Here is a 12,802-nt window from a genome sequence, read left to right on the forward strand (position 1 = left end):
GCATTCCCTTAGAGTTGCACACTAAATCACAAGATTTAAGCATGCTTTTCTGCTTCTCCACTTTTGGCTTTAAGATTGAGGTAGGGAAGGAGTAGGTCTTCTTTTTCTTATCTACATGCAAGATTTGGGATCTGTCCATAGTGAATATGAAATATTCAGTGGATGCTACTGACAAGGCACAAGACAAAAGGTCCACAGTGAGAGGACTCAACAGCAAGGGTAGATAGAGCATGTGAGGCTCTAGCCAAGTCCCCCACACAACCCATCCGCATCCCCATCAGCACTGGGCTGCTTTTCTCTATTTCTTAATAACTTGGTATGCTGTAGACACTTATATTTAAGGATACTGCCCCTATTTCTACTCCAGGACATGGAACCAGGTGAAAAAAAAAAATTCATCACCAAAACAAACAAGGATTCAGGAACCTTTAGGTTCTGGCACCTCATCCTGTGAGGCCTCCGAAATCTCATCCATATTCTTATTTAATTGTGTGTGTGTGTGTGTGTGTGTGTGTGTGTGTGTGCGCGCGCGCGCACACACACACACTCTATTCTTAGTCATTTTAAAAGTGAATACACCCCTATTATACACAAAACTGAGCATGAGATAAACAATAACTGTGGATTAGAGATTTTTATTTCTCAGTATGAGGCCAAAAGAAGTCTAGTAATCTGTCAGTCAAATTGTTGACCCAGATACACTAATTCCTTTGATTTTCTCTGTATCTCAGTAAATTAAATATAATACAGAAAAAAAGCATATCAAAAAATTGACAGCCACCAATATTACTATAATGTAATGAAATAGTGAAATATAGTAATGACAGTAATACTTGATATTTATTTAGGGATTTCTCCCTCAAATTGCTCAAAGCACACAGAGCAAACCCTTGTTAAATTTGCAAAGGTTAATACAAACACAGCTTAATTCACAGCAGGTGCCTCTCCCAGGCCCACCAGGACCCCACTTTTTCCTTTAGAAGCTTAGGAAAATCGTCTTATCTGAAGTGTGGTGATTCAACATGTGTTTTTAATCTAATGAGATTTTATTACACTAAAAATATCTATCATTTACATTTAGAATATTGTTAGTATGAATTACTAAGTGTACAAGCATACCATTCTTTTTTAAATTAAAGGTTTTACAGTAACTCTTTGGGAACATGCTTTTTTAGGTTTACTGTGCATATTTGGTCAATGGTGTCTGAAGCACTAATACCAAGCTCTTCAAAAGATAAAGTGACACAGAATCCTGCCTCCCAGAATAAAGGAGCACTCTGAAAGGCACGTCTCTGAAAAGCAAAGGATAAATCCATCAACCACCAATACCACCCAGGATTGCTGCTCAGCATGACAGAAACCATACCAGGACAATTACCGCTAAAACATAACTGCTCCATTAACCTAAACTCTAAAAACGGAACACTAAATAGCCAATAAAAAAATTTTATGCCTACTCTATTTAACATGTGATAGTCAGGTTCTACTTTTTTAAAGAAAAAAAATAAAGTTTTATGTTACTGTATTTCAGCATAATATTATACTTCCCAGTTTCTTGACATTTCATTGTACACAAGTAACATGGAACCAAATAATAAGCATGTCTTTCATCTCAAACACAGTACCTATTGCTATTTATAATTTTTAATGCCTAGGGTAAAAAACAAATATTTCAAATGATATAATCAAGATTTTTCATGTTGTTAGTATGATAGCCTGTCGACGAGTAAAGCGAATGAGAGAAGTCCAGAAGGAGCAGCTACGTTTTCTCTAAGAGGAAAATGTGACTGCGACATACATTTGAGTTCAGTGAAGACAAGATTTTGAACACCTATTCCAAAAAGAAAAATACTCATAAGCTCTACAAAAACCTTTCAGATAACAGCTTCTTATCTGTATAGGGGGAAAAAACCAAACAACAATAAAAATAAACCAATAAACAATGTAGTTTGGGGTTTGAATTTGTGTTCACTGACTAGTTTGGATTTTTTTAAGGGCTGTTTAAATTTTCACTTTTTTAAAATACGGAAATAAAACTTTTTAAGGAGACATTCAAATCAAATTTAAAAATTTCAAAGATTTCAGAAAATACAGAAAGAAGTTTGGTCTCTAAAAAGTTAATTCCATTGTATTGCTCCCATGTACACAGAGGCTAGAGCAAATAACTCGGCTGTCTGTTCTCCGGTCTCCAGCTTCGCTATTCTAATAAAATAATAAATTGTTGTTTTATTAACAATTTCATGAACCATAAATGTTGGAAAAACATATTTGTTTTAATATCTGCTCCCAATGGAGAAAAGGGATAAGTTTTAAATGGCCTAAATTCTCAGAAATAAAGAGCTTGTATTTGTAAGCAAAATTTAAGTAGCCAGAGGCCAGATTTTTTCCTCCATGTTTCCCTACAGGAGACACATATCTTCCTAGGATCGAAAAAAAAAAAAAAAGAAAGCCAAATTACAAAAATGATCAGAATGATCATTCAATACCATTTATGGAATACTTATTATATACAGGCACTATACACTTTAAATACCTGACTTCATTTAATCATTACAACATCTTTTTGAGGCATGATATGATTTGCCAAGTCCCAAGCAAACAGCAATTACAACTCTCTAATGTACTATTACCAGGGCTTAGCACACAGCTTGGCACAGACAAAGCAATAAATAATTATTTGCCATAAAATTAAACTCTTGGAGAAGCAAAGCCATTACAGGGAGGAAAAGTAATCTGTCTAAGGTCATTTGGCTACTAAGTGAAATGATGGGATTAAACCCAAGTAAGGGAATACCAACATTTCTACTCTCATCAAGGACGATTCTCTTCACAACCATGGATACATATCTGCTGCATGTCCTTGTTCCTTCCTGGAAAGTGACAAATTGAGCCTGGGCTTTAGTAGAAACAGCTCAAATAAACTGTGAAGAAATCTTCAAGTTTCTCTGTGTTCAGGTCCTTCAAATGTTTCTGATTATGCCAAAGTCAAAGTTAATGTGACCTTTTTTGAGAAGGGGGGCAGGCTTTGATGTTTAATACTAGACAAAGGTAAAAAGTAGTAAGGCAGGTAACTTGACTTTGGAAGGAGTGAGGCTTACTGTAAACTTGTTGGTAAAATTTCTTATTAAAGTAATATTGATGACTTCTCATAAAAAATTACTTTCCCAGCTGGGCATGGTAGCTCTTGCCTGTAATCCCAGCACTTTAGGAGGCCAAGGCAGATGGATCACAAGGTCAGGAATTCAAGACCGGCCTGGCCAAGATGGTGAAACCCTGTCTCTACTAAAAATACAAAAATTGGCCAGCTGTGGTGTGGGGTGCCTGGAATCCCAGCCAGAAGGCTGAGAAAGAGAATCACTTTAACCTGGGAGTCAGACGTTGCAATGAGCCTAGATGGTGCCACTGCACACCAGCCTGCGTGACAGAGCAAGAATCCATCTCAAACAAACAACAACACAATTACCTTCCTCATGGGTTCCTGCTTTTAAAATGTTCTATTCTTTGCCCTTGAGCTTCTTCCAATACCTAGATAACCACCGTATTTTTCTACCCAAAAGTCTCAAGTATACACTTTAGATTTGTTTCACAAGATAAAAAGTGATCAGTGATGGCCAGACATGGTGGCTCACTCCTGTAATCCCAGCACTTCAGGAGGTTGAGGTGGGCGGATCACCTGAGGTTAGAAGTTCAAGACCAGCCTGGCCAAATGGTGAAAACCCATCTCTACCAAAAATCCAAAAATTAGCTAGGCATGGTGGTGCATACCTATAATCCCAGCTATTCAGGAGGCTGAGCAAGAGAATTGCTTGAACCCAGAAGGTGGAGGTTGCAGTGAGCCAAGATCACACCACTGCACTCCAGCCTGGATGACAGAGTGAGACTCTGTCTCAAAAAAAAAAAAAAGTGATCAGTGATTATGAAGACATTGAAATGTTTCTAACACTTTATATAAATAAACATCCTTTAAATGTCAGTTAAGCATTCTTAACAATTATTATTGGCACATCAGCACAAGGATTTATTAAAACTTTGAACTACCTTGAAAGGCACATAGTCCAAAGTTCCAATTTTAGTTTATTACATACAGAGCTGAAACACACACTCCTCTTAAACTGCATAAGTTTTAGATTATGTTGTAAAATGCCATATCATTATCATTATTCTAGCATAAGTAAAAGCAACGGAAACCAAAAGTGCAGTGACTGCTTTGCCAGATTTGCTCTGCATTTGAATAATGAGAATAAAAAGAAGATGAGTTGGCAAAGATTAAGACAGGTTTTTCACAATCTTCAAAGCCTTGTTTTAAGATATCCAGGAAGTCTTTGTAATTAAAACCCAATTTTCAGATAAACATGTAAAGACTTATGGTACCAGGAACCAAGGCGCTAAAGGGAATAATACAGGCTCCCTGCCCTCAAATAGTTTCAAGTCTCTGGAAGAGCTAGATGTAGAGGAAACAAAAAGTCCTTTGAAAGACCAGATGAGAAACCAATGTCATCTCCAATTAGATGAGTTTCCTGATTCAAAAGCTGCAATGACTGCACATCTCTATATACACACAGAAACCTATGCATTTATCTTTATGTAATGTATTCCAGCTGTGAGTTTACAGGGACATCTCCCCAGTTATAATGTGAACCCCACTGAGGGCAGGTCTCCATCTTATCCATGTCTGTGTAAGTATATGCCACATGGAAGATGCTGAATGAGTGCTCATTACATAACAAACAAGTGATGACTTCTCTAAAACCAAAATTTCCTCTTACTGGATGAAGTATCATTTTCTACTCTGTAACTCCAGAAATAGATTTAAGCACATGTACCCCCAGCGCCTATACCCTCGCACAAATAATCACCTAAATCAAGCCAGAATAGAACATGAAGGTGAGGAAAACAAAAAATAATACTTCTGGTTACTGGTAAAGCTCATATTAAGAAAAAAAAAAAAACTGAGGGAACTACAGGTATTTCCGTATTAGCAATTTTAAAAGTTGGATTAAGTCAATATAGGCAGCCCTACAGACAATAATTTGAAAGAAGAATCTCTTCAACAAAAACATCTCTTTGGTTTAACCCTTCCAAGGTCCCTGTTATAAAACAAATGCTAACTGATCACGGGACACCAACAACTTTCATTCTCCCATTAAGTGACTCATGTCACCTGCTATTTAGATTGGCCATCAAGCGAGACCCTTTGGAGTAATGAAAATAAGATAGGATAGTTTTAAAGATATAGATCCGGCCGGGCGCGGTGGCTCAAGCCTGTAATCCCAGCACTTTGGGAGGCCGAGGCGGGTGGATCACGAGGTCAGTAGATAGAGACCATCCTGGTCAACATGGTGAAACCCCGTCTCTACTAAAAATACAAAAAATTAGCTGGGCATGGTGGCTCGTGCCTGTAATCCCAGCTACTCAGAAGGCTGAGGCAGGAGAATTGCCTGAACCCAGGAGGCGGAGGTTGCGGTGAGCCGAGATCGCGCCATTGCACTCCAGCCTGGGTAACAAGAGCGAAACTCCGTCTCAAAAAAAAAAAAGATATGGATCATGGCCAGGGAAGTCCACAGCCTGAAGGCTCATCCAGTAGGTCAAGACAGGCCTCGGGGCTTTTTTGGATTTGAGGGAGTACAAAGCAAAGGAAGAAACACTGGCATTCAGAAACGTGGATATCTGAGAAACAGACTAAGAACTAGAAATGGAGAAAAGCAGCTACAGATAAAACTTCAATTATTCCATGGCTTGCCCCAGCATCAGACCTGCCTCACATCCCACAACCTTTTCCTGCAACTAGGACTCTTAGATATTTAAACTCTGTCGTGAAAGAGCATTTCCAAATTTGACCATACATTTTTGTTGATGGTCTGCAACAGAGCCTTAGCAAGCCAGAATTAATGTTCCTCTCCTTCCAGTAAGCACTTCACAAAAGGGAAAGGCTGAATGCAATAGAGATATATACAATGCAATCAACTTCCTTTTTGTTTTATGCTCTTCTAATAGTTGGCAGAAAGGGTACGTTTTAAAATAGTCACAGGAGTTGACAGGTGGAAGTCACCATGCTCGAGTTGCAGATCCAAGTTTGGATATCATTAAGCTCGCTTAAAAAAAAAAAAAAAAGATTAAAATGTTGGGAAACTCATTTGAAAAATATGTACTTACCAAAAATATGTAAAACTAGGCTTAAATTATTTTCAAAAGCAGAAATTAAGTAATTCAAACTAGGTATATTTTTACTTATATGAATAAACCTTAAATACACATATACACTTACATACCTCAAGCCCAATTTGGCAGACTGTTAAAACAGAGTGCCATCTGGGAACCTGATTCCTAAGAAATGACTTTAGAGCACTGTCACAAAATCAAGCACACTTCTGAAGCTTTAGTGAACAGTTACATCCTTGAAATACCATTTTGAGACTCTTATTTTCCTGATGGAAATACGTTAACACTAATTTTTATTCCAACTACTGTTCCTTTGGCACCTAGTGTGTGTAAAGATAATTGATTTTTAATTTCTGTACTTTCATTTTAATAGACCTAAAAAAACAAACTCAGTTAATATCAATGTTTACTTAAAGTTATATTTTACACCTAAAATATCAATACTCTGAATAATAGAGTAAGTCTATACTAGAAAATAATTTCTTTGCATGACAAATAGTATTCAAAGTCATTGCCATCCTGTAATTATATTATGAACAGAATGTATCTGAAGAAGTGCTAAAAACTGGATTGGAATGGTAAGGGGGTGGAAAGAAGAAACATGTTTACAATCTGTTCAATTTCTCAGCTTAACATTTTTGATATATAGAGCAATGGTTTAAATACAAGACTTAGTTTCTGAGTCAAATTGCTAGGCATATAAAGTTAAAACCTTTAATAGTTAGACCCTACCTTTCTGCCAACTTTTAGTTCTCCAATACAGGACCTCTAGGCTACTCTGTTGAGTTGCTTTCTACTACAACCCATTGTTCTGTACCTCTCTTAATGACCAGATGCCACCACAAAGACCATGGCACTTGCCAGGGGAGCTCTCCGGTGTGCTGTGGCAGGCTGGTGGGGCCATTATGCTTGATCTCCTGCAGCCCTTTTTATGGAAGGCCTGCACAGATGGCTCTGTGGGAGCCTCACCACCTTTTCTCTGTGGAGTGTGTGTGCTCAGTATGGATGTTTAGTAAATGGTTAAGAATAATGATGCAGTTATTCATCCACACAGAAGACTGATTTTTGTGGTCTCAGATTGAGGTAGATCTCAATCTACCATTCATAAAGACTACATTGTAAATTTGTTTATTAGCATTTTGAGAAGAAAAGAGGTATATACCTGAATTGAATCTCAGAAAACATAAAGAAAAGAGGTTTCTTCTCAAAGAAGAAAAGAATGGAATCTTAATGGGACCATACCCCTTAAGTCAGGAATATCAAAATTAGAGGTATCACTTCATCCTTGAATATATGTAATCCCTAAATAAATGGAATAATTCAAACACATTTGAAAAAATTAAAACTGCTTCCTACAAAGTAAAATAATTATTAGAAAACTAGAACACAAAATAGGATAATTTACAGAACTATAAAGAATACTCTAGCTCTGTTTGATTAGTGAAAAGTTACTACTGTGAATTAAATGGTTCATTTCCAATTGCTAGAAAATTGAAAACTAGTTGGAGTCCTGGATTATTGAAACTGTTCGTTAACAACAGCTCTTGACTTGCTTCTGCTACCGCCACTCATTTTCAACACACATGACTCTCTTTGTGGTCCATACAGCAACTATCACCACTGCCCACTAACTAAAAAGTTCCCCACATTTTCCAACAGAGAGAATATTGACTGTCCTTTCCTATTTGCTCTCATTATGTGTCATAATTAGATCCAGTATGCAGCAAGGCCAACACACATCTGTGCACTGATAGATGCAGTCTGAGCAGTCATAATACAGCATTTAAAATAATCTAATCATTTGTTACACTTTGTTAAATTTAATGTATACAGATATGCAAAATAATTTCAAAGTGCTCACACATATTACCACACTCTCAGACAAGTTACAATGAGCCTTCCCATTTAAACAGACAATAAACAAACACAGAAATATATAAATTATATGTCACTAAATAAAAAGTTATATTTTAGTAGAATGCCAAAGGTGTCACAGTCAGTATCCTTCATTTCCACATGACTATTTTTCTGGCAGTGAGGGATTAAGTAAGAAATTCTAAGCCTAAAGCAAGAGTTTCTCAACTCCAGTACTATTAATATTTGGAGTAGGAAAATTCTTTGTTGTAGGGGCCATCTCATGCATTAAAGTGCATTCAGCAGCATTCCTGACCCATTAGATACCTGTAGCACCCCTACCCAGCTATGGCAACCAAGTGTCTCCAGACGTGGCCAGACATCCCCTGGTTGGCAAAACTGTCCCCAGTTGAGAACCACTGATCTAACCAACACCAAATCCTTTAATCTGCAATAATGATAGGACAAGAATTTTGACCCAAAGGAGTCTCCACATTATATATTTCTAAAAAACTAAAATGCATTACTATGTAGAAAGCAATGATTTGCTTTTCTTTAAATCTGCTTCCTTTAGAAAAAGTGCTATCTCAAGGCATAAGAGCTTAGACAACATTTTTAAAGAAGCTGCTGGTCAGTTTCCTTAGTCTCATCTGGGAGGCTGCAGTGCTTCCACTGCAGCAGACCCAGGGTCCACCCCTTTGCTCTTTGGCCCAATGAGACAGAATTATCAGAAGGAATGTTCATGAGTGAAGTCAAAGTTCCTACTCAGGCATTCTCGCAGGTACTACTTAGGCACACCTTGCTTCGACGGACTTGTGGTTTCCACCAAAACAAGTTGTTCTGCATACTTCTCGCTACAGCTCTAACTACGTGACCTCGCAGTTTCAGTTTGTCAGTAATTTAATTTCACTGAAGGCTGAGCCCAGATACTAATTTGTCTTAAACATTTTAGGCCCAACATCTCATGAAACAGGCTCCAGGCAAACACTCTTGGACTTGGGAGCCAACAAACATGTTTCGCCTAGTCCTCAGCCTACTCAAATACAGGCTACAGACTTTCAAAACAGAGTCTATGATTTTCGGGAGAAGCACGTTAATGCTTAACAAGCATCAACAACTTAAGAAAAAGACTTTCAAAGTCTAAAGCGCCTTTGCCCATCAGATAGGCCTTATGAAGAAATGTGCTGATAAGGAAAAATAAAACAAATACATCCAAATATTTCATTTTTATGGAAAGTAAGCATGACCCCACATACTGTAGAAGCACACACTTCACTTCAGTGATGAAATTTATAATCTCTAAACTATCTTTCAATTAGTCAGAAATGCAGGCAGATTCATCCCTCCCGTAGACATTTCATTACCATGGAGTTTAGAAAAGCTTATTCACCAGAACTAGAAGCAGGTAGGTTCAAAACAGCGTGTTCATTTAAAAACATATATTGTTAAACTTTAGAAGCATAATTCTACCTGGGTTTGGTGCTGTTTTGTGTACTGCTAGAAGACAACGTGTACTATCACAGATAGGTACGTCACTGGTTATTTTTCTTCAAAAAAAATTGGTCATTTAGTTTTAAAAATAACTATTAAAGCTTTTACACAGGGATATTAACCACATAAGCTAAATCTTTGAACTGGTAGAAACTGATTTTTCAATTTTCATTATTTCTATAGATAGAATAAGGTGTTTATTTTCTCCCTTACAAAAATATTAATTAGGTTTAAGAGGCAGGATGACAAAGAGATAGTTATTATAAAATTAAATAATTTTCCTGTCACCTTTATCTGGTGATACAGTTTGTTAATGATTGCCTGGAAGTAAATTAATTTATAGGAAAAATAAATAAATCTCATAAGAGCTTAAAACCAGATTTCCTGAAACTGTATACTCCCACACGAACACCATTTTCCACCTAAAATCTAAAAGATACTGGCATACGTGTTCTCACCCCCACTTTCACTTTCTCATCCACACTACTAAGATCGTGGAAAACAGCTCATTTTTAAAATTCAGCCACAGCCGGCAAGGTCCTTGGCATTACATGTTGGTGCCAGGCACTGCTGCCTTCCCAATATTAAGAGAGTCTTTTCTTACCACTTTCCTATCTAATTTTATGCTAATAATTATGTCTTCATTCCAAATATATTTAAAAAATTGAATATTGTTGTTACTCTACAAACTATAATATAATCCCCAAATTCACCTCATAAGTATAACGAATATCCTCAACATTAGCAACCAAACACTACCATGTTGGACAAGTGTTAAACTAATAACACTACTATTCTGGTCAGATTAGAGATTTATATTAAGACCATGCCATGTTACAAGTTACAAACAGCTTCACATTCACAGTCCCTAAGCCATTTTTAAAACAGTCTCTTTTAGAATGAGAACAAGAAGACAGAGAGAGAGGAAGATTTTTTTCTGTAATCATGAACTCTCAGCAATTCATTTCACTTAAGCTACAAGCCCTAAGTTTAAATGTATGTGTATATATATATATATATATATATATATGATAAACTGTTGAAACTTACTTGACAGTGACTCGATTTGATAAATCCTGTAGATCTCCAGGATGGAAAAGCTGGGCTTCTTTCAATCCAATCTGTTCACAAGCTTTCAAGAAAACGTTTATATTATCCTGTGAAAAGAAGTGGAAAGTGATTGCTTAGCCGAGCTCTCTCTCAGACAAAGGTTACAAATTTTTATGCTATAACTTCGAGGCTTCAAAGTCCAATTACAGTCAGCAAAAGAGGCGGCAGCAAGACCCATGCATATAAATATTTGAAAAAAAATACATAGGGCTTGTACAGCCTTTCAGTCCTCCAGAGCATACACGGTTGTGCTATCTTATGCCCGGACATACGCTGCTTCTGTGATCTTTGTGACTGGCACGTTAAACATTACCTGTTACAGGACAAGTGCCTAGCCACTGAGCAGTAATCTACACTTTGATGTCAGCTCTGCTCTGCAAACAAACGCCCTCTTCCCAGCTTTGCACGGCAAGCCTCACCTCTCCTCTTTAAAAATAACTCCAGCTACTGACATTCACCCACCCAGAAACTGTTGGCAGGGAAGAAATAAGAGGAGGAACATTCTGTTTCTATGATTACAAATTACAGAACGACTGTGGAATACCACACCTGGAATCTGGGTTTGGTTGCTGAGCTGGCTCTTGACAGACAGGGAAACCATACTATAGGACAGAGGAGAAACCTAGCGCTCATTGGCTAAATTGCATAGTTTGTGTGGCACATTACTCACTCCCTGCACCTGCCTCAAGAGCTGTCTCCAAAAAATATGAAAGTCTATCCACTCCCTCCAAGGTTGCCCTCATATCTAATTTCAAAACCCAAATCCTCCATTCACAAACCAGTGCTTTTCGTTAATATAAACTGCTGCACAAACACAGATTACAATATAGGTTATTTTAAAGCCAGCTACATTTCAGAGACATATGTTTGGTTACCAGAATTAGCTTAGGCTTCATCTCTACTACTCTAAAAAAAAAAGGAAGAGAAAAGAAAAGACTTTATAGGGTTAAGCTTGTGCCGAGCTTGTTCAGGCTCTCCATATTCACTGTGTTAGGATTCTCAGGTAAAGGGATGGTCCCCCCAGCATGCCAACACACATCTGTCCACTGAGGCAGCTGGCAATGCTACCTCTGTGGTGTGAGCCTCCTTGAACGTCGCCTCCCCTCCCTAACAGGTGACTTTCACAGACCAGAAGACAGTCTGTCACTTGGAGAAAGGCAATTACTCTTTTCCCAAGATAAAGTGGCTAAATTCTACAGCTTGGGTTCTTGGAGAGTAAGCGGATTTAGGGAAAGCACAAGAAAAGGTGTGGCAAGAGAAAGGCAGCACTGATTACCAGGGAAAGAGACATCTTAAAAAGCCAGTATTTGTATAGGTAGGAGGTCATTCCAATCTACTGTGAATAAAAGGCAGTGAGAACAACCTAGCTGAATGCTGAAATCCACGAATCATTTTAAATACGATAAAGTCAAAGAGTAAAGACTCTTGCAAATCAAAAGTTGAGCAGCTCAATGAAAGGTGTTTTTCATTTGACTTACTATGAAAAAAAGAGAAATAATTTATTGGCAACATTCCAAGAGGAGCAAAAAGTGATAATTTTGTTAGGCCCCCAGTTTCTAAAAACTATACTATCTGTAATTATCAAATGATACAAATTAGTGGTTCTAAAATTGGCCTTTTGAGAAGCAGGCAAGAACAAATGGTTGGTTGTACCAATACCCCAAGTTCCATAGTGATATGGTTTGACTCTGTGTCCCCACCCAAATCTCATCTCAAGTTGTAATCTTCACATGTCAGTGGAGGGAACTGTAATCCCCACATGCCAAGGGAGGCAGATGACTGGATCATGGCGCAGTTTCCCCCATGCTGTTCTCATGATAGTGATGAGTTCTCAGGAGATCTGGTGGTTTTATAAGGGGCTTTACACCCTTCACTCTCTCTCTCTCTCACCTGCCTCCATGTAAGACATATCTGCCTCCCCTTCTGCCACAATTGTAAGCTTACTGAGGCCTTCCCAGCCATTCAAATCTGTCAATCAATTAAACATTTTTTTAAATAAATTAGCAAGTCTGAGGCAGTTCTTTATAGCAGTGTAAAAATGAACTAATACATGCAGGAAGCAAGTTTCATATCAATAAAGGAAAAACAAACCATTAGAAATCTTCACACCAATTCAACCTATTCAATTTGGTTCTGAATGTTTAAAGTATTACATAAAATATTAAAATAAGATTAAACTAAAAGTTAA

The 12,802-nt window shown here is 37.6% G+C and overlaps 1 protein-coding gene across 46 annotated transcripts in view; it reads right to left on the bottom strand.

The window, feature by feature from the left end:
- The window catches only part of LMO7 (LIM domain 7), a 228,749-nt gene that overhangs the window by 92,310 nt on the left and 123,637 nt on the right, over positions 1 to 12,802 (bottom strand). For 20 of the 46 annotated variants that reach the window (XM_078345847.1, XM_017970816.4, XM_035296152.3 and 17 more), the window contains exon 4: positions 10,555 to 10,661. In XM_078345847.1, coding sequence (XP_078201973.1) covers positions 10,555 to 10,661 — 107 coding nt within the window. The other 26 variants (XM_078345542.1, XM_054252375.2, XM_078345430.1 and 23 more) reach the window with 4 other exon arrangements.

This window comes from Callithrix jacchus, chromosome 1 (genome assembly GCF_049354715.1).
Source record: "Callithrix jacchus isolate 240 chromosome 1, calJac240_pri, whole genome shotgun sequence".
Classification (NCBI taxonomy): Eukaryota; Metazoa; Chordata; class Mammalia; order Primates; family Cebidae; genus Callithrix; species Callithrix jacchus.